At 38.3% G+C, this 23,322-nt stretch overlaps 1 protein-coding gene across 2 annotated transcripts in view; it reads left to right on the top strand.

Moving 5' to 3' along the window:
* The window catches only part of UBR1 (ubiquitin protein ligase E3 component n-recognin 1), a 155,961-nt gene that overhangs the window by 17,324 nt on the left and 115,315 nt on the right, over positions 1–23,322 (top strand). For both annotated transcript variants that reach the window (XM_060096705.1, XM_060096704.1), the window contains exons 2-3: positions 17,716–17,972; positions 20,660–20,738. In XM_060096705.1, the coding sequence (XP_059952688.1) occupies positions 17,716–17,972; positions 20,660–20,738 (336 nt within the window). The remainder of the gene's footprint in view (positions 1–17,715; positions 17,973–20,659; positions 20,739–23,322) is intronic.

Below are 23,322 nucleotides of genomic sequence, written 5' to 3'. Positions count from 1 at the left end.
ACAGCTTTTAGTTTTATTGATCCTTGCTATCATTTTCTTCATTTCTTTCTGATCTGATCTTTATGATTTCTTTCCTTCTGCTAACTTTGGGGTTTTCTTGTTCTTCTTTCTCTAATTGATTTAGGTGTAAGGTTAGGTTGTCTATTTGAGATGTTTCTTGTTTCTTGAGGTAGGATTGTATTGCTGTAAACTTCCCTCTTAGAACTGCTTTTGCTGCATCCCATAGGTTTTGAGTCATCATATTTTCAGTGTCATTTGTTTCTAGGTATTTTTTGGTTTCCTCTTTGATTTCTTCAGTGATCTCTTGGTTATTTAGCAGTGTTGTTTAGCCTCCATGTGTTTCTATTTTTTACAGATTGTTTTCCTGTAATTGATATCTAGTCTCATGGCATTGTAGTCAGAAAAGATACTTGATACAATTTCAATTTTCTTAAATTTACCAAGGCTTGATTTGTGACCCAAGATACGATCTGTCCTCGAGAATGTTCCATGAGTACTTGAGAAGAAACTGTATTCTGCTGCTTTGAGATAGAATGCCCTATAAATATCAATTAAGTCTATCTTGTTTAATGTATCATTTAAAGCTTATATTTCCTTATTTATTTTCATTTTGGATGATCTGTCCATTGGTGAAAGTGTGGTGTTAAAGCCTCGTACTATGATTGTGTTACTCTCGTTTTCCCCTTTTATGGCTGTTAGCATTTGCCTTATGTATGCAGGTGCTCCTATGTTGGATGCATAAATATTTACAATTGTTATATCGTCTTCTTGGATTTTTCCCTTGATCATTATATAGTGTCCTTCTTTTTCCCTTGTAATAGTCTTTATTTTAAAGTCTATTTTGTCTGATATGAGAATTGCTACTCCAGCTTTCTTTTGATTTCCGTTTGCATGGAATATCTTTTCCCATCCCCTCACTTTCAGTCTGTATGTGTCCCTAGGTCTGAAGTGGGTCTCTTGTAGACAGCATGTATATGGGTGTTTGTTTGTTTGTTTGTTTGTTTGTTTGTTTGCGGTACGCGGGCCTCTCACTGTTGTGGCCTCTCCCGTTGTGGAGCCCAGGCTCCGGACGCGCCAGCTCAGCAGCCATGGCTCACGGGCCCAGCCACTTTGTGGCATGTGGGATCTTCCCGGACCAGGGCACGAACCCATGTCCCCTGCATCTGCAGGCGGACTCTCAACCACTGCGCCACCAGGGAAGCCCCTGGGTGTTGTTTTTGTATCCATTCAGCTAGTCTATGTCTTTTGGTTGGAGTATTTAATTCATTTACATTTAAGGTAGTTATCAATATGTATGTTCCTATTACCATTTTCTTAATTGTTTTGTGTTTGTTATTGTAGATCTTTTTCTTCTCTTGTGTTCCTGTCTAAAGAAGTTCCTTTAGCATTTGTTGTAAAGCTGGTTTGGTGATGCTGAATTCTCTTAGCTTTTGCTTGTCTGTAAAGGTTTTAATTTCTCCATCGAATCTGAATGAGATCCTTGCTGGGCAGAGTAATCTTGGTTGTAGGTTTTTCCCTTTCATCACTTTAAATATGTCTTGTCACTCCCTTTTGGCTTGCAGACTTCCTACTGAAAGATCAGCTGTTAACCTTATGGTGATTCCCTTGTATGTTATTTGTTGTTTTTCCCTTGCTGCTTTTAATATTTTTTCTTTGTTTTTAGTTTTTGATAGTTTGATTAATATGAGTCTTGGCATGTTTCTCTTTGGATTTATCCTGTATGGGACACTCTGGGCTTTCTGGACTTGATTAACTATTTCCTTTCCCATATTAGGCAAGTTTTCAACTAAAATCTCTTCAAATATTTTCTCAGTCCCTTTCTTTTTCTCTTCTTCTGGGACCCCTATACTTCGAATGTTGGTGCATTTAATGTTGTCCCAGAGGTCTCTGAGACTGTCCTCAATTGTTTTCATTCTTTTTTCTTTCTTCTTCTCTGCAGTACTTATTTCCACTGTTTTATCTTCCAGGTCACTTATCCGTTCTTCTGCTTCAGTTATTCTTCTTTTGCTTCCTTCTAGAGAAATTTTAATTTCACTCATTGTGTTGTTCATCATTGTTTGTTTGCTCTTTAGTTCTTCTAGGTCCTTGTTAAACGTTTCTTTTATTTTCTCCATTCTCTTTCCAAGATTTTGGATCATCTTTACTCTCATTACTCTGAATTCGTTTTCAGGTAGACTGCCTATTTCCTCTTCATTTGTTTGGTCTGGTTGGTTTTTACCTTGCTCCTTCATCTTCTGTGTATTTCTCTGTCTTCTCATTTTGCTTAAGTTACTGTGTTTGGGGTCTCTTTTTCGTAGGATGCAGGTTCTTAGTTCTCACTGTTTTTGGTGTCTTCTCCCAGTGGCTAAGGTTCGTTTAGTGGGTTGTGTAGACTTCCTTGTGGAGGGGACTGGTGCCTGTGTTCTGGTGGATGAGACTGTATCTTGTCTTTCTGGTGGGCAGGACTACGTCTGGTGGTGTGTTTTGGGGTGTCTGTTACCTCATGATTTTAGGCTGCCTCTCTTTTAATGGGTGGGGTTGTGTTCCTGTCTTGCTAGTGTTTGACATAGGGTGTCCAGCACTCTAGCCTGCTGGTCGTTGCATGGAGCTGGGTCTTAGCATTGAGATGGAGATCTCTCGGAGAGCTTTTGTCGTTTGACATTACGTGGAGCCAGGAGGTCTCCAGTGGACCAATGTCCTGAACTTGGCTCTCCCACCTCTGAGCCACAGGCCTGACACTCCGCCAGAGCACCATGACCCTGTCAGCCACATGGCTCAGAAGAAAAGGGAGGAAAAAAAGAAAGAAAAAAATAAGATAAAGTTATTAAAATAAAAAATAATTACTAAAAATAAAAAACTTAAAAAGTAATTAAAAAAGAAAAAAAAAGAAAGAAAGAAGAGAGCAACCAAACCAAAAAACAAATCCACCAATGGTATCAAATGCTAAAAACTATACTAAAACAAAATCAAAAACGCACAGACAGAACCCTAGGACAAATGATAAAAGCAAAGACAGACAAAAATCACACAAAGAAGCATACACATACACACTCACAAAAAGAGAAAAGGGAAATATATATATATATTTAAAGAAAAAGGAGCAAGACAGCAACCAAATGAATAAACAAATCTACCAATGGTAATAAACTCTAAATACTAAACTAAGATAAACATAACACCAGAACATAACACCAGAACAAACATAACACCAGAAACAAATTAGATGCAGAAAGCAAACCTCAGTTTTGCTTTCAAAATGTTGAGCTGGCTGGGTGGTTTGAGGCAATCACTTCACATTTAAGGCCAAATTGCCAACGAGTAATCCATGAAAAGTCCACAGTTGCTCCCAAAGTCCCCCGCTTCAATTTTGGGATGATTCGTTGTCTATTCAGGTATTCCACAGATGCAGGGTACATCACGTTGATTGTGAGGATTTAATCCTCTGCTCCTGAGGCTGCTGGGAGAGATTTCCCTTTCTCGTCTTTGTTCACACAGCTCTTGTGGTTCAGCTTTGGATTTGGCCCCGCCTCTGCATGTAGGTCGCCTGAGGTCATCTGTTCCAGGACAAGGTTAAAGTAGCAACTGATTAGGGGGCTCTGGCTCACTCAGGCCAGGGGGAAGGGAGGGAGGGATACGCAATGTTGGGCAAGCCTGCAGCGGCAGAGGCCATCCTGACCTTGCAACAGCCTGAGGTGTGCCATGTGTTCTCCCTGGGAAGTTGTCCCTGGATCACGGGACCTTGGCAGTGGTGGGCTGCACAGGCTCCCGGGAGGGGAGGTGTGGCTAGCGACCTGTGCTTGCACACAGGCTTCTTGGTGGCTGCAGCAGCAGCCTTAGTGTTTCCTGCTCATCTCTGGTGTCTGCGCTGATAGCTGCGGCTCGCGCCCATCTCTAGAACTCATTTAGGCAGTGCTCTGAATCCCCTCTCCTCACTCACCCCAAAACAATGGTCTCTTGCCTCTTAGCCAGTTCCAGACTTTTTCCCAGACTGCCTTCCAACTAGCTTTGGTGCACCAGCCCCCTTCAGGCTGTGTTTGTGCAGCCAACCCCAGTCCTCTCCCTGGGATCTGACCTCCAAAGCCTGAGCCTCAGCTCCCAGCCCCCACCCATCCCGGTGGGTGAGCAGACAAGCCTCTCAGGCTGGTTAGTGCTGGTCCGCACTGATCCTCTGTGCAGGAATCTCTCCACTTCGCTGTCTGCACCCCTGTTGCTGTGCTCTCCTCTGTGGCTCCGAAGCTTCCCCCCTGCCACCCCAAGTCTCCACCAGTGAAGCGGCTTCCTAGTGTGTCGAAACTTTTCCTCCTTCACAGCTCCCTCCCAGAGCTACAGGTCCTGACCCTATTCTTTTGTCTCTGTTTTTTCTTTTTTCTTTTGCCCTACCGAGGTACGCAGGGAGTTTATTGCCTTTTGGGAAGTCTGAGGTCTTCTGCCAGCGTTCAGTAGGTGTTCTGTAGGAGTTGTTCCACATGTAGATGTATATCTGATGTATTTGTGGGGAGGAAGGTGATCTCCACGTTTTACTCCTCTGCCATCTTGAAGATATCCCTGCCTTGTAAATTCTTAATTCTAATTATATGTCAGGTTAGAAAACTCCTTAGACAGGTTTTATTAGTTTATCATAGCTGAATAGAATTCTCATTCCTTTTCTTTGCCCTGAAAATTGTTTAACACTTCAAGGGGACACCTGTTAATTTACTTTAAGATATAGTGAACAAGTATATGTTCACTGTGTGGAAACTCTATGATTTTATAAACGTTATCTAGCCTTTGTTTTTACAGACTGAAGAGTCCTAATTTTCCATCCCTATTATTTTTTCTAGGATTCCTTCATTCTTTGCCTAGATAACACTACCCAGTGGCCTGAATAATGAGTCTCACATCTTGGCACAAGGATGTTGCTGTACCGGAAGGGCCAGGACCTTAGCTACCATAGATAGCTGTGGGTTGGTGCCCTATGCTCTACTGGCAAGTTGGGTTAGTGTATGATAAATATACTTCTTAGTTTCCTCCTATTTGTGTGTAATTTCATAGAAGGGGTAGCTAAATTTAAGAAGTAGGGTCATGTTCATTTTAATATAGATCCATTCTAAAATTCATCTTTCAGTATTTGGTTGTATGAAAAATTTGAAAAATGCACAGTGAGTAGCAGTATTGGGTAACAGTTACGTTCATTTTGAGTAACAGAAGGTTTTAATTTTGATTAAAATAAAAAATTTTATCCATTTTTTTTCATGGTTGGTGCTTTTTCTGCCCTGTCCAAGAACTCTTTGCCCACCCATAGGATGTCAAAGAGTTTTCTCCTATGTTTTTGTCAAGAAGTTTTAGTTTTATTTTATTTTTAAAAAAATTTTATTTATTTTATTTATTTATTTTTGGCTGTATTGGGTCTTCGTTTCTGCACTCCTGCTTTCTCTAGTTGTGGCAAGTGGGGGCTACTCTTCGTTGCAGTGCACGGCCTTCTCATTATGGTGGCTTCTCTTGTTGCAGAGCACAGGCTCTAGGTGTGCGGGCTTCAGTAGTTGTGGCTCGTGGGCTCTAGAGCACAGGCTCAGTAGTTGTGGCACATGGGCTTAGTTGCTCCATGGCATGTGGGATCTTCCTGGACCAGGGATTGAACCTGTGTCCCCTGCATTAGCAGGTGGATTCTTAACCACCGCACCACCAGGGAAGTCCCAACAGTTTTATTTTTTAATATTTAAATCTTTTATTCATTTAGAATTAATTTTTGTGTGTGGTGTGAAGTACGGGTTGATGTTCTTTGTTTTCCATAAGGATACCTGATTACTCCTGTACCACTTTTTGAAAATGCTGTCTTTTTTGAATTATGTTGGTTCCTTTTAAGAAATCAATTGTCTTTATATGTGTGGATTCATTTTTAAACTCATATATATTTATCTCAGTGCTAATTCCACAGTCTCAATTCATATATCTTTTATAGTAAGTCCCGAAATCATGTAGTGTTAAGTCTCTTCTAAGTCCTTTACATTTCCATATTCTTTTTTTTTTTTTTTCTTGGCTGTGCTGTGCAGCTTGTGGGATTTTAGTTCCCCAGGCAGGGATTGAACCTGGGCCACGGCAATGAAAGGGCTGAGTCATCACCACTGGAATGCCAGGGAATTCCCTCCATATTCATTTTGGAATCAGCTTGTCAATTCTACAAGAAAGCTTTCTGGGATTGTGTAGAATCTGTAGATCAGTTTAGGAAGTATGGACATCTCAGTATTGAATCTTTTAAGCAATGAACATGATGTAGCTCTTCATTTTTTTAGGTGTTTTAGAAATTTCTCTCAATAATGTTTTGTAGTTTTCAGTGTAGGGGGTTTTCACAATCTTTATTAAATTAACTCCCAAGTTTTCTGATGCTATTGTAAATGCTATTTTAAAAAATTTCATTTTCTAGTTTTTTGTTGCTAGTTTATAGAAATACAGGTGATCTTTATTTGTTGATCTTATATCTAATGAGTTTGCTCAATTCACTTACAATTTTTATGTGTGTTTTTTAACTGATTCCTTAGAGTTTTTTATGAAGAGTAATCATATTGTTTGTGAATAGAGACAGCTTCACTTTTTCCTTTGCAATCATCATGCCTTTTATTTATTTTTCTTGTTTTATTTCACTAGCTATGACCTCTAGTACAATATTGAATAGAAGAGAACAGATATCCTTGCCTCATCCCTGATCTTTGGAGGGAATGTATTATTGCAAATATTTTCTCTCAACCTGTTTCTCCTTTTCGTTTTCAAACTATGTTCTTTTTTATTCACTGAAAATTTACATAAAGTAAATAACTGTTTATTGTACAGTTCTATGAGTTTTGACAGTTGCCAACAGTTGTGTAACCGTCACCATAATAGATACTACAGAACAGTTCCATTGCCCTCAAAAATTACATTGCCGCTACTTTGTTGTCAGCCCCTCGCAACCACTTTGCTATCCTCTATCTCTAGTAGTTTTGCCTTTTCTGGAATGTTATATAAATGGAATTATATAGCATATAGCCTTAAAAATTTTTTTTTAATTTATAATATAACTTAAATGTGTACAAATATAAAACTAGTATGAATGCCTTATACTTAGTTTTAATTTAAGCATAAAACAAACATGAAATTCTAATAAAACCAGAAAGCCAACATATTTCAAATGAACAGTATTAATTTAATTAGAAGGATATTAACCGCAACTCCAGTCGCCACTGTTGGTTTGATACTAGAGAGTTCTGTTTCTCCTACCTCTCTTTTAGGCCTGCTGTTACTGAGTGGCATTAAAAATGTTGAGCTGGCTGGGTGGTTTGAGGTAATCACTTCACATTTAAGGCCAAATTGCCAACGACTAATCCATGAAAGTCTTTTAACAGGGCATTTCTTGATACTTAGAAAGCTCTCTTGTTTGATTGAAGATAAGGGTGGTGTTATTGAAATCTGCATATAGTGTCTGTTAAACCCACTTATAGGAACTTCCCTGGCAGTCCAGTGGTTAAGACTCTGCACTCCCACTGCAGGGGGCGTGGGTTCGATCCCTGGTCGGGGAAGTAAAATCCCACATGTCTTGCAGCGCAGCCAAAAAAGGAAAAACACCAAAGCCACTTATAATGGGAATCAGGAATTTGGCACAGAGGTGGGCTTTGCTCAGTTCACAGATATGCTGACAACATGAACATGGTCCCAACTGCTAAGAGGCAGTAGTACATAGCCTCTTGAGTTCGACTTCTTTTGATGTTGCATGCATTAATAATTCAGTCCTTTTACTGTTGAGCGGTATTCTATGGTTTGGATGTACAAACAGTTTGTTTATAATCCACCAGTTGAAGGACAACTGGATCATTTCTAGTTTTGAGCGATTATGAATAAAATTGCTATAACTTCATGTGCAAGTGTCTTGTGAACATAAGTTCTTGGGTAGATAACTAGGAGTTTGATGGCTGGGTCATATAGTAAGTATATATTTAACTTTGTAAGAAACTGCTAAACTCTTTCGTAAAGTGGATGTATAACATTTTGAGTTCCTACCAGCGCATTCCTTTTCCAGTTTTCTGCATCCTTGTTGATACTTGGTATTGCCAAATTTTTATTTAGGTTATATAGGGGTATCTCACTGTCATTTAAAAAATTTTTTTATTGGAGTATAGTTGCTTTACAATGTTGTGTTAGTTTCTACTGTACAGCAAAGTGAATCAGCTATACGTATACACATATCCCCTCTTTTTTGGATTTCCGTCCCATTTAGGTTACCACAGAGCATTGAATAGAGTTCCCTATGCTATACAGTAGGTTCTCATTAATTATCTATTTTAACCATAGTATGAATAGTGTATTTATGTCAATCCCAATCTCCCAATTCATCCTACCCACTCCTGCAACCCCTTGGTATCCATACGTTTGTTCTCTACGTCTGTGTCTCTATTCTGCTTTGTAAATGAGATGGTCTATACCAGTTTTTTCAAATTACATATATATACGTTAATATACGATACTTGTTTTTCTGATTTACTTCACTGTGTATGACAGTCTCTAGGTCCATCCACATCTGTACAAATGACCCAATTTTGTTCCTTTTTATGGCTGAGTAATATTCCATTGTATATGTGTACCACATCTTCTTTATCCATTCCTCTGTTGATGAACATTTATGTTGTTTCCATGTCATGGCTATTGTAAATATTGCTGCAATGAACACTGGGGCGCATGTGTCTTTTCGAATTATGGTTTTCTCTGGATATATGCCCAGGAGTGGGATTGCTGGGTCACATGGTAGTTCTATTTTTAGTTTTTTAAGCAACCTCCATAGTGTTCTCCACAGAGGCTGTATCAATTTACATTCCCACCAAAAGTGCAAGAGGGTTCCATTTTTTCCACACCCTCTCCAGCATTTATTGTTTGTAGATTTCGTGATGATGGCCATTCTGACTGGTATGAGGTGATATCTCATTGGAGTTTTGATTTGCCTTTTTCTAATAATTAGTGATGTTGAGCATCTTTTCATGTGCTTCTTGGCCATCTCCATATCTTCTTTGGTGAAATGTCTCTTTAGAGCTTCTGCCCATTTTTTGATTGGTTTGTTTGCTTTTGATATTGAACTGTATGATCTGTTTGTATATTTTGGAGATTAATCCTTTGTCCATTACTTCTTTTTTTAATTGAAAAAAAATTTAATGTAATTATTGATGTGGTTGACATTAGAGCTACTATTTTATTATTATTTTATCATTCAAATTTTATTTTATTTTTTAATACAGCAAGTTCTTATTAGTTATCTATTTTATACATATTAGTGTATATATGTCAATCCCAATCTCCCAATTCATCCCACCACCACCTCCTTGCCACTTTGCCCCCTTGGTGTCCATATGTTTCTTCTCTATATCTGTGTCTCTATTTGTGCCCTGCAAAACGGTTCATCAGTACCATTTTTCTAGGTTCCACATCTATGTATTAATATACGATATTTGTTTTTCTCTTTCTGACTTAACTTCACTCTGTATGACAGTCTCTAGATCCATCCACATCTCTACAAATGACCCAATTTCGTTCTGTTTTATGTCTGAGTAATATTCCATTGTACATATGTACCACATCTTCTTTACCATTCGTCTGTCGATGGGCATTTAGGTTGCTTCCGTGACCTGGCTATTGTAAATAGTGCTGCAATGAACAGTGGGGTGCATGTGTCTTTTTGAATTATGGTTTTCTCTGGGTGTATGCCCAGTAGTGGGATTGCTGGGTCATATGGTAATTCTATTTTTAGTTTTTTAAAGAACCTCCATACTGTTCTCCATAGTGACTGTATCAATTTACATTCCCACCAACAGTGCAAGAGGGGTTCCCTTTTCTCCACACCCTCTCCATCATTTGTTGTTTGTAGATTTTCTGATGATGCCCATTCTGACTGGTGTCAGGTGATACCTCATTGTAGTTTTGATTTGCATTTCTCTAATATTAGTGATGATGAGCAGCTTTTCATGTGCTTCTTAGCCATCTGTATGTCTTCTTTGGAGAAATGTCTATTTAGGTCTTCTGCCCATTTTTTTATTGGGTTGTTTGTTTTTTTAATATTGAGCTGCATGAGCTGTTTATATATTTTGGAGATTAATCCTTTGTCCATTGATATGTTTGCAAATATTTTCTCCCATTCTGAGTGTTGTCTTTTTGTCTTGTTTGTAGTTTCCTTTGCTTTGCAAAAGCTTTGAAATTTCATTAGGTCCCATTTGTTTATGTTTTTATTTCCATTACTCTAGGAGGTGGATCAAAAAAGATCTTGCTGTGATTTATGTCAAAGAGTATTCTTCCTATGTTTTCCTCTAAGAGTTTTATAGTGTCAGTCTTACATTTAGGTCTCGAATCCATTTTGTGTTTATTTTTGTGTATGGTGTTAGGCATTGCTCTAATTTCATCTTTTACATGTAGCTGTCCAGTTTTCCCAGCACCACTTATTGAAGAGACTGTCTTTTCTCCATTGTATATTCTTGTCTCCTTTGTCATAGATTAGTTGACCATGGGTGTGTGGGTTTACCTCTGGGCTTTCTATCCTGTTCCATTAATCTATATTTCTGTTTTTGTGCCAGTACCATATTGTCTTGATTACTGTAGCTTTGTAGTCTAGTCTGAAGTCAGGGAGTCTGATTCCTCCAGCTCCATTTTTTTCCCTCAAGACTGCTCTGGCTATTCGGGGTCTTTTGTGTCTCCATAGAAATTTTAAGATTTTTTGTTCTAGTTCTGTAAAAGATGCCACTGGTAATTTGATAGGGATTGCATTGAATCTGTAGATTGCTTTGGGTAGTACAGTCACCTTCACAATATTGATTCTTCCAATCCAAAAACATGGTATATCTCTGCATCTGTTTGTGTCATCTTTGGTTTCTTTCATCAGTGTCTCAGTGTCTTACAGTTTTCTGCATACAGGTCTTTTTGTCTCCTTAGGTAGGTTTATTCCTAGGTATTTTATTCTTTTTGTTGCTATGGTGAATGAGATTATTTCCTTAATTTCTCTTGCTGATGTTTTGTTGTTAGTGTATAGGAATGCAGGAGATTTCTGTGCATTAATTTTGTATCCTGCAACTTTACCAAATTCATTGATTAGCTCTGGTAGTTTTCTGGTGGCATCTTTAGGATTCTCTATGTATAGTGTCATGTCATCTGCAAACAGTGACAGTTTTACTTCTTCTTTTCCTATTTGTATTCCTTTTATTTCTTTTTCTTCTCTGAATGCTGTGGCTAGCACTTCTAAAACTATGTTGATTAATAGTGGGGAGAGTGGACATCCTTGTCTTGTTCCTGATCTTAGAGGAAATGCTTTCAGTTTTTCACCATTGAGAATGATGTGTGCTGTGGGTTTGTCATATATGGCCTTTATTATGTTGAGGTAGGTTCCCTCTGTGCCCACTTTCTGGAGAGTTTTTATCATAATTGGGTGTTGAATTTTGTCAAAAGCTTTTTCTGCATCTATTGAGATGATCATATGGTTTTTATTCTTCAATTTGTTAATATGGTGTATCACATTGATTGATTTGCGTATATTGAAGAATCCTTGCATCCCTGGGATAAATCCCACTTGATCATGGTGTATGATCCTTTTAATGTGTTGCTGGATTCTGTTTGCAAGTATTTTGTTGAGGATTTTTGTGTCTATATTCATCAGTGATATTGGTCTGTAGTTTCCTTTTTTTGTAGTATCTTTGGTTTTGGTATCAGGGTGCTGGTGGCCTCATAGAATGAGTTTTGGAGTGTTCCTTACTCTTCAATTTTTTGGAAGAGTTTGAGAAGGATGGGTGTTAGTTCTTCTCTAAATGTTTGGTAGAATTCACCTGTGAAGCCATCTGGTCCTGGGCTTTTGTTTGTTGGAAGATTTTTAATCACAGTTTCAGTTTCATTACTTGTGATTGGTCTGTTCATATTTTCTGTTTCTTCCTGGTCTAGTCTTGGAAGGTTATACCTTTCTAAGAGTTTGTCCATTTCTTCCAGGTTGTCCATTTTATTGTCATAGAGTTGCTTGTAGTAGTCTCTTATGATGATTTGTATTTCTGCGGTGTCTGTTGTAACTTTTTCATTTTCATTTCTAATTTTATTGATTTAAGTCCTCTCCCTCTTTTTCTTGATGAGTCTGGCTAAAGGTTTATCAATTTTGTTTATGTTCTCAAAGAACCAGCTTTTTCTTTTTTTTTTTGGCAGTACGCGGGCCTCTCACTGTGGTGGCGTCTCCTGTTGCGGAGCACAGGCTACAGACACGCAAGCTTGGCGGCCATGGCTCACGGGCCCAGCCACTCCGTGGCCTGTGGGATCTTCCCGGACCGGGGCATGAACCCATGTCTGCTGCATTGGCAGGCGGACTCTCAACCACTGCGCCACCAGGGAAGCCTCAGAGAACCAGCTTTTAGTTTTATTGATCTTTGCTGTTGTTTTCTTTGTTTCTATTTCATTTATTTCTGCTCTGATCTTTATGATTTGTTTCCTTCTGCTAACTTTGTGTTTTGTTTGTTCTACTTTCTATAGTTCCTTTAGGTGTAAGGTTAGATTGTTTATTTGAGATTTTTCCTGTTTCTTGACATAGGCTTGTGTTGCTGTAAACTTCCCTCTTAGAACTGCTTTTGCTGCATCCCATAGGTTTTGGATCGTCGTGTTTTTGTTGTAATTTGTCTGTAGGTATTTTTTGATTTCGTCTTTGATTTCTTCAGTGATCTTTTGGTTCTTTAATAGCATATTGTTTAGCCTCCATGTGTTTGTGTTTTTTACAGTTTTTTTCTCCGTAATTGATTTCTAATCTCATAGCACTGTGGTCAGAAAAGATGCTTGATACGATTTCAGTTTTCTTAAATTTACCGAGGGTTGATTTGTGACCCAAGATGTGATCTGTCCTGGAGAATGTTCCATGTGCACTTCAGAAGAAAGTGTATTTTGCTGCTTTCGGATGGATTGTCCTATAGATATCAATTAAGTCTATCTGGTTTAATGTATCATATAAGGCTTGTGATTCCTTATTAATTTTCTTTCTGGATGATCTATCCGTTGGTGTAAGTGTAGTGTTGCAGTCCCTCAGTATTGTGTTACTGTCGATTTCCACTTTCTGGCTGTCAGCATTTGCCTTATGTATTGAAGTGCTTCTGTGTTGGGTGCGTACATATTTACAATTGTTATATCTTCTTGGATTGATCCCTTTATCATTATGTAGTGTCCTTTGTTGCTTGTAACAGTCTTTTTTTTAAAGTCTGTTTTGTCTTACATGAGTATTGCTACTCCAGCTTTCTTTTGATTTCCATTTGCATGGAATATCTTTTTCCATCCCCTCACTTTCAGTCTGTATGTGTCCCTAGGTCTGAAGTGGGTGTCTTCTGGGCAACATATATACAGATCTTGTTTTTATATTCATTCGGTCGCTTTGTGTCTTTTGGTTGGAGCATTTAATCCATTTACATGTAAAGTAATTATCGATATGTATGTTCCTATTACCATTTTAAAAATTATTTTGGGTTTGTTTTTGTAGGTCTTTTTCTTCTCTTGTGTTTCCTACCTAGAGAAGTTCTTTTAGCATTTATTGTAAATGTGGTGCTGAATTCACTTAGCTTTTGCTTGTCTGTAAAGCTTTTGATTTCTCTTTGAGATCTGAGTGAGAGCCTTGCTGGCTAGAGTAATCTTGGTTGTAGGTTTTTCCCTTTCATCACTTTAAATATATCCTGCCACTCTCTTCTGGCCTGTAGAGTTTCTGCTGAAAGATCAGCTGATAACCTTGTATGGATTCCCTTGTATGTTATTTGTTGTTTTTCCCTTGCTGCTTTTAATATTTTTTCTTTGTATTTAATTTTTGATAGTTTGATTAATATGTGTCTCAGCATGTTTCTCCTTGGGTTTATCCTGCCTGGACTCCCTGCACTTCCTGGACTTGATTGACTATTTCCTTTCCCATGTTAGGGAAGTTTTTGACAATAATCTCTTCACATTTTTTTCAGACCCTTTCTCTTTCTCTTCTTCCTCTGGGACCACTATAATTCAAATTTTGGTGCGTTTAATGTTGTCCCAGTGGTCTCTGAGACTGTCTTCAATTCTTTTCATTCTTTTTTCTTTATTCTGCTCCTTGGCTGTTATTTCCACCATTCTATCTTCCAGGTCACTTATCCATTCTTCTGCCTCAGTTATCCTGCTATTGATTCCTTCTATTTTGTTTTTTAATTTCAGTTTTTGTGTTGTTCATCACTGTTTGTTTGTTCTTTAGTTCTTATAGGTCCCTGTAAACATTTCTTGTATTTTCTCCATTCTATTTCCAAGATTTTGGGTCATCTTTACTATCATTACTCTGAATTCTTTTCATGTAGATTGCCTATTTCCTCTTCATTTGTTTGGTCTGGTGGGTTTTTACCTTGCTCCTTCATCTGCTGCGTATTTCTGTGTCTTCTCCTTTGTCTAACTTACTGTTTTTGAGGTCTCCTTTCCTCAGGTTGCAGGGTCATAGTTCCTCTTGCTTCTGGTGTCTGCCCCCAGTGGGTGATTTTGGTCCAGTGACTTGTTTAGGCTTCCTGGTGGGAAGGATTGATGCCTGCGTTTCGGTGGGTGGAGCTGGATCTTTTCCCTGTGATGGACAAGGCTGCGTCAGGTGGTGTGTTTTGGGGTGTCTGTGGCCTTAGTACTACTTTAGGCAGCCTGTCTGCTGATGGTTGGGTTTGTGTTCCTTTCTTGTTTGTTTGTCGTGGGGTGTCCAGCAGTGGAGCCTGCAGACAGTTGGGTGGAGTTGGGTCTTGGAGTTGAGATGGAGACTCACGGGAGAGCTCTGGGGCCAGGAATTCTCTGGTATTCCAGTTTCCTGGACTCGGCACTCCCACCTCAGAGGCTCAGGCCTGACCCCCTGCCTGGAAACCAAGACCCTGCATGCCACACAGCTCAGCAAAAATGGGGAAAGAAAAGAAAAGAAAAAAGAAAGAAAGAAAAGGGTAGGAAGAAAACAAATGAAAACCAACAGACATATAAAACTCGGGACAAATAGCAAAGACAAAAACAAGCAAGAAGCAGCAGCAACAATTAAAAAGAAAGAAACAAACAAAGGAACAGACAAACAAAACCTCAGACAAATGGTAAAAGTAAAACCAAACAGAAACAAAAATAATCACACACGTACAAAACAAGAAACAAAAACATAAAACAGAGAAAATAAAAAAGAACAGCCAGACCAACAAAAGAATCCCAAAACAAAATTAAACAATTAAAAGCAAAACTAACCAAAAAAACAAAAACAAAACAAAAGCAGAACGCAAACTGAAGGAAAAAGCAAAGAATACAAAACAAACACACAAAAACAATAAAAAAAGTTAAATAGCACAAAGAAAAAAAAAGCAAGGTAAAAACATAGGACAACAAAAAAGTAATGTAGAAATAGAAATATAAAAAAAATATTATAAATTAAGAAAACTAAATAAAAACAAATAATAAAAAATACAGGACAAAACAAAACATTAAAAAATAGTAATAATTATATTTTCCTGGGGTCTCAGCTGTCAGTGTCCTTGCTCTCACCTTGAGTCACAGCCAACCTCCGCATCCCCAGGCCACCCTCCAAAACCTCTAGGTAGGTTTCTAGTCTCTCCTTGGGCACTGTGGGACAGCTAGGACTCTGACATGGCCCAACTCTTGGGTGTACTAGTCCCCAAAGTCCATAGCTGCTAGCACTAGACTGGTTTCTGTTTTGGGAACACTCGTCCATTCAGATATTTCATAGGTGCAGGGTTTACCAAGACGATCGCGGGGATTTAATGTGCAGTTTGTGTAGCTGCACGGAAAGATTTTTGTTCCTCTTCCTTAGTCGCCCCCCCGCCCCCGGGGCTCAGCTGTGGTTTTAGCCCCACCTTTGCGTGTGCGCCACCCACCAGAGTCTGCTTCCGAGGCTGCCTTGGAGCCCTCAGGTCTGCCCCAGTGAGAACAGGGCGTGGAGGTGGCATGACTGCCTGGGTTGTGGGGGCCCTGGCAGCGACAAGTACGCTGGAAAACTCGTGACAAAGGGCATGAGAGATCTGGCCCTAGTGGGAGCCTTTCCTAGCACCTGGTGACCGGCGTGAGAAGGTCAGTTCTGGCAGCTTTTCCTAGCGCCTGTTGGGGCAGGGGGCCAATGGGTGGGGAGAGAAAGGCTGCCGTGGTGGCTCCACCCACTGCACGTCATTCAACAGTGGTGCCTTGCTTCTATGGCAGTCTGGGTTTCCTTCGTAAGCGTCCCGGTTGCTGATTTCCTCCCTCCCGTCCCCTCAGGCTGTCTCCTCGCAGCCAACAGTGGTCCTCTCCCCGGGTTTGCTTTCCAATCCCCATGTTCAGCCCCCGTGTGCACCAGCAGACACACGTCCCAGTCTGGGGCACACAGGCCTGTGGCACTGACCGTCTGTGTAGGTCTCTCTCTGTCCCGTCTGCTACAGACCAGCCATTTCATCATCCTCTGACAGCCTCAGATGCTCCCCTTCTGTCCCAAGTGATTTCCCCGTCAGTGAGGGGGCTTCCCCGGATGCGGGAACCTCTGTGCTTCAGCTCCCCCGAGGGGTACAGATCCTGTCCCACTTTTTCTCCTCTTATTTTTCTCTTCTTTCTTTCATCCTACCCGGTTATGCAGGGATCTTTCTTGTCCTTTCTGGTGTCCGAGGTCTTCTAGTGTTCAGCCGGTGTTCTCTGAAAATTGTTCCACCTGTAGATGTATTGATGCTTTTGTGGAGAGAGATGAACTCCACGTCCTTCTACTCCTCTGTTAGCTTGGTTTCTCCTCACTGTTGTTTTAATTTGCACTTCTCTAATGATTTAATGATGTTGAACATGTTTTCATGTGTAAATAAGCATGGCAAAAACGCCATCTGTAACATTTTCTTTTGAAGAGCAGAAGGTTTTACTTTTGCTGAGGTCCAATTTATCTGTTTTTTTCTTTTATGGTTAGTGCTTTTTGTGTTCTGAAAACTCTGCCACTCATTCAGTTTGATCTCTCATTAAACGCTATGGTTCCTTTAAATAATTAAACTACTAGAGAGTAAATCCTAAGAGTTCTTATCACAAGGAAGAACACTTTTTTTTTCTATTCATTTAATTTTGTTTCTGTGTGAGATGATGGATGTTCACTAAAACTATTGTGGTGATCATTTCATGATGTATGTAAGTCAGATAATTATGCTGTACAACTTAAACTTATAAGTGCTATATGTCAATTATATCTCAATAAAATTGTAAGAAGAAAATAAAATAGTTAAACTACTGGTATGGGGAATACTTTGTCTGTACAGCCTTTGACTGATAATAGAATCACCTTCACACACCAGGAGTTGACCATTTCAGAAGGGAAGAGTAATTCTCATCCACTATAGCTGCACTTCTTTTTTCCAGATATCTGTGGTATGTGGACAACCACTTATTTCCAAGGCCTTTTTTTTTTTTTACAACTTTATTGGAGTATAATTGCTTCACAATGGTGTATTAGTTTCTGCTTTATAACAAAGTGAATCAGTTATACATGTACATCTGCTCCCATATCCCTTCCCTCTTGCGTCTCCCTCCCTCCCACCCTCCCTATCCCACCCCTCCAGGTGGTCACAAAGCACCGAGCTGATCTCCCTGTCCAAGGCCTTTTAAAAAAAAAAAAAAAAATCATTTACTTTCCTTTTGTATTGGTGAAGTATAAAGGAAGAATATATTGTAGATCAGTTCCTCTGAAACTACACAATTACTGGTGCCCCTAGATCTTTAAGAAAGAACTTGTAACAAAGTTTAATTTTTGTTTTGTTTTGTTTTGTTTTTCAGTGGTGGGATCAGCAAATTGATTTTCATACTACTTTCTTGAACCATTTGGCACGATTGGTGCCAGAAATTTATTTTGCTGAAATGGAACCAGACTTAGAAAAGCAGGAGGAGAATATACAAATGTCAATATTCACTCCACTGGAATGGTACTTATTTGGAGAAGATCCAGATATTTCCTTAGAGAAATTGAAGCACAGTGGAGCATTTCAACTCTGTGGGAAGGTTTTCAAAAGTGGAGAGACAACATATTCTTGTAGGTAAGATTTAGAAATGTACAGGATCGGTTATAATAACAACTTGGTATTCTGTATGTATTTTATGATGTACCTTTCTTGGTATATTACTATTTATATTTAATTCTACATAATTTACTTTGTTTTATTGTGCACTTATAAGTTTGTTTTTGCTAGTACAGCTTGTTTTTGAATATATGACTTAAAACAGTTCTCTCACTTTTTCTTCCTGTTCTCCAGAAGTATATAAGAGATTTATTTTTGCCTTGTTTATAACATAGTCCATACACCCTTATCTGAAACTCTTGGCGCCACATGTATTTCAGAATTCTGAATACTTCCCTAGTGGAGTCAGGTCACGATCCTGTAATCAAACAGAGCATTTCTGTAAGAAACCTATGACTATTCACAGCAAGTGGTATAAATAAAGTCTATAGTCCCTTGTCATTTCAGGTCATTTTTTCACCACCAAGTGAGATTTGGTATCAGAGGGTTGTAGACCTGTAGGAGCATTTGTAATTTAGTTGGATAGAAGAGGCCAGTGGTAAGGAAACTGGAAACAGCTTTAGGCTTTTTTTTTTTTTTTTGCCTTTTGTGAGAGAAGTTGACTTAACACAGCATGATAACACAGAGAACTTTTTTATTCTCTACTCCTGCCTGAAACTTTTAACTTTTAGATCTTAACAACACTTGTAGTTTTTTTTTTTTCTTTCTTTTATTAGAGGTTGTTTAGGTTAGGAATGTGAAGGTTTACATTTTTTTTTCTTTTTTTTTTGCGGTACGTGGGCCTCTCACCGTTGTGGCCTCTCCCATTGCGGAGCAGAGGCTCTGGACGCTCAGGCTCAGCGGCCATGGCTCACGGGCCCAGCCACTCCATGGCATGTGGGACTCTCCCAGACCGGGGCACGAACCCGCGTCCCCTGCATTGGCAGGCGGACTCTCAACCACTACACCACCAGGGAAGCCCTGAAGTTTTAGATTTTATACAGAGAATTGTTTTTTGCTTCACTGTAATTCTAAGTTTGACTGGTTTATGTATAGTTAACAGTTGTCTAAAACATACTGCTTTTCTTTATTCTCAGGAAACAGTCAGCTTTTGTATTTTATGTACTATTTTGCTATATGGCAGTAAGTTTCATTTATCTTGTTATATATTTTTAGCTGAAGCCTGGTCAGTTTCAGCTAAAGCATAGTAGGTATTTGTAGACCTCATTTCTCCAAAAGGGTCATGGAGGCATTTTTAATTGTTACAGCTAGGGGAATGGTACTGGCATCTAGTGGGTAGAAGCCAGGGTTGCTGTTTAAACATCCTATGGCACATGGACAGTCACCTATATCGCCAGCAAATAATTATTCAGTTCAAAATGTCTACTGCTGAGGTTGACAAATCCTGCTCTGAATAGGTTAGTAGATGATATTATATTTTAGAGGCTATTATTAGTCAGATTTTACTTATTAGCCTTTAAAGATTCATTTTTAAAACTGCCCAATTCCATCTCTTCAACTTTTCTAAATAAATACTTTAAAAATTAATTTTGCACTTTGCACTAATTTATATTATTGTTAATATTTCCTTGAAAGTATTAAATAAAATTTTACATTTTAGAAGTTTTTATTAGGGAAGAGATTAAGAGAGATTGAATTTAATTTATTCAATAAATATTCATTGAATACCTGTTGTGTGCCAGGCACTGATCTATGTGCTTGGGACATATCATTATATAAAATAAATTAAAATCCTTTAATTTATGTTGCTTACATTCTAATGAATTTTGTCTTTAACCAAGCCTCATTTACCATTGGACAATCAGTGTCTGTAAAATACACTCATAACTGTAATAGGATAAGATGATGCAGAGAATGAAAAAAAGCTGATGATTTTTCAGAAAACTAATTTTGGTATATGTGCTACCAAATGGAGCACCAGAAAACTAATTTTTTTTTTGAATTTTATTTATTTTTTATACACCAGGTTCTTATTAGTTATCTATTTTATACATATTAATGTATATATGTCAATCCCAATCGCCCAATTCATCACACCACCCCCACCACCCCCCACTTACCCCCCTTTGTGTCCATATGTTTGTTCTCTACATCTGTGTCTCTATCTCTGCCTTGCAAACCGGTTCATCTGTACCATTTTTTAGATTCCACATATATGCGTTAATATACGATATTTGTTTTTCTCTTTCTGACTTACTTCAATCTGTATGACAGTCTGTAGGTCCATCCATGTCTCTACAAATGACCCAATTTCATTCCTTTTTATGGCTGAGTAATATTCCACCGTATATATGTACCACAACGTCTTTATCCATTTGTTTGTCGATGGGCATTTAGGTTGCTTCCATGACCTGGCTATTGTAAATAGTGCTTCAGTGAACATTAGGGTGCACGTGTCTTTTTGACTTTAAAGTCTTTATTGAATTTGTTACAATACTGCTTCTGTTTTATGTATTGGTTTTTTGGCCACAAGGTATGTGGGAATCTTAGCTCCCCGATCAGGGATTGAACCCACACCCCCTGCCTTGGAAGGTGAAGTCTTAACCACTGGACTGCCAGGGAAGTCCCTGGAATTCAGTTTTTAAAGTATTTTCATAATCAGTTTGTGCATGATATAGGAATTCATTCACATTATTTTATAGTCATACCATGAGCATCAGCAGGAGTCATGTAAATTTTGGAGTCTGATTTTTAATCTTTTTCAGGGACTGTGCAATTGATCCAACATGTGTACTCTGTATGGACTGCTTCCAGAATAGTGTTCATAAAAATCATCGTTACAAGGTATGAAAATAGATGCATAAAATCTCTAGATTGGCAGGAGTCTGATGGCTAGCTAGTCCAAATTCCTGACTAGTACTTGAGTTCCTGCTGTAACAGACCTGATTTGTGAAGCTTTAGCTCTGGTTAAACATATCATGTGATAAGACATCTACTACCTCAAGATGCAGCCCCTTACAATTTTTTTATTTTTGAGATACATCATTTTTATGCAGAAGATTGTATAAAGCATATGACCAGCTTAAAGAATAACTATAAAGTGAACACCTGTGTAACCACTACTTAGGTCAAGAAATGAGACATTTCCAGCTCTCAGGGGCCTCCCATTTGTTCCTTCTGGATCACCATCCTTCTCTCCTCCTTTGTGATAATCTCTCTCCTGTGTTTTGTGATAATGGTTTCCTTGATTTCCCTTTTAGCTTATCACCCAAATCATATTGAATGGTTCTGTTTTTGAATTCTGTACAGATGGAGTCATTTTGTATCTTTTTCTTGTTGAGTAGCTTTCACTCAGCATTAAGTATATATTTATATATATACGCATATATATATTTTGTCCATTTACCTTATAGGGTTTAATAATCCATATTGTCTTGATTCATTGTACTGTATATAGATATGTAGATTGTTTCCAATTTGGGACTATTATTGTATTAAAAGAATTCTTCTGTGAACATTCTTATTTGTGTATTTTGGTACACATGTACAGGAGTTTATCCAGGGTATATATCTGGAATAGAATTGCTGAGTTCTAGGGTATATCTTAAGTCATAGTAGATAGTGTTTTCCAAAGTGGTTATAGCAATTTATAAGTTCTTCAGCAGTATATGAGAGTTCCCATGGCTCCACACACTTACAAGATTTGGTGTTGCTAGTCTTTTTAATTTTAGCCAGTCTGGTGGGTATATAATGGTATCACATTGTGGTGTTAGTTTAATTTTCTTAATTAGTAGTGAGGTTGAGGGATTTGCCTTTCCTGTGACATCTGCAGACAACTTTTTATTTTGAGCTGAAATGTATTTTTCAAATAACAGTATTGGTTCTGTGCTCTGGGCTTGGGCAGGTATAATAATTGATGTTTCTCTTTGTACATATAATATGCCAAAGGTCCCATGTAAATGTAAATAACATCTTAAAGTTATGTAGACTATTTCTTCCATAGAGCTGAAAATGCGGTTCATGTTTTTAGACTGGCTTCAACATTGCTGCTTCTATCTCAGGAAATGATAAGCTATAGATATATGTTATATATATATATGTATTTTTATTATTGTGCAAAAGAAAAAACATGAGGAGCCTATCATATAGTGTGGTTAAAATGTTTTCCTACCATTGCAAAGCTAATCACTGATGGAATTTACAAAGTTGATCATTGGTTAATTTCATATTTCCCAGTCATCTCCATTTATTATAGTTTTTTCCTTATGTTGGAGAACTCAAGAAAGAATGCCAGAAGTAGAGACAAGGAGGAAGTTGTTAACTTCTTCTTATTTTTACTCTGGGATATTAAGGGGGAGAGATGCTGAAGTCTCAAGGCCAGAGTTTCCCAGTTGCCAAGCTTTGGGATTTTGTGGGCCAGTACAATTTCAGAAGACTTTGGGCAAGACATAGGGTTTTCAATTTTTTTTTTGGCTAGGGAAGTTCAATTTTAATTTTAAAAAGGGCACATGAACAGCAACCAAAAAATACCTACCATCTCCTATCATTTTATGAAGAAAAAGAAAATTTAATTCCAAGAAAGTAGGATAATCTCAGACTAAAGAGCAGGTCTTTAGATTGCATACATGTAGCTCTGTTAAAGAGCTCATCACATTCCTTATTTCTTCCTTTTCTGATTTTCTGTGGACTGGTAAAACTTGTCTGTTAAATTTTAGGAACCTCTTCACTAAGCTACCTTTGAGTATTGAAAGCTTACCAGTCTACACTGCCACCACAAAGCACTCTTTTATGAAGCATGCTTAGGTTTATCATCTTTAGGTTTTTGCAGAGCTCTTCTTATAGAAGGTGCATACAGAGCTTACTCAGGAACCTTTGAGTTTTCAGAAGGATGGGCTATTGTGTAACTAATAAAAAATTATGTTCATAAGCTTTAAAAAATATTACCCTTCAAAAGTGAGTGTGAAGAGAACAGAAGACTTTTGGTGGGAGAATAAGTTGATAGAATCTTTCTGGGATACCTATTATGTGTGGTGAAATTTTTAAAGAAAAGTGAGGGAATGACTAATAAATACAATTCAAGTAATAGTAACCTCCAGGGCAAGTGGATGATCACAGAGGGAACGTCAACAGTATTAATATTCTCTTGTGTTAGATGCTGGATCATTTTATTATTATACTTTGTAACTTGCCTATACATTGTGTATATTCTTTTTATAATAAAAAACATAATAAAAGAAAAAATGAAGCCATTAAAAAAAAAAGATTGGAAGAAATAAGAAGGGATCCATGTTGCTGCAGAGAAGTGGAAGAAAAGAATAACGATGGGGATGCAGACCCAAGAGCAGGTACTATGTGAAGAAAGCACCAAGAAAAACCTTTTGTCACAGAATAGCACAGAACAACTTTTGCAGTCCCCGGCACCATAGAG

This window comes from Mesoplodon densirostris, chromosome 4, assembly GCF_025265405.1.
Source record: "Mesoplodon densirostris isolate mMesDen1 chromosome 4, mMesDen1 primary haplotype, whole genome shotgun sequence".
Classification (NCBI taxonomy): Eukaryota; Metazoa; Chordata; class Mammalia; order Artiodactyla; family Ziphiidae; genus Mesoplodon; species Mesoplodon densirostris.
This window is presented reverse-complemented; position numbering and strand designations above follow the sequence as displayed.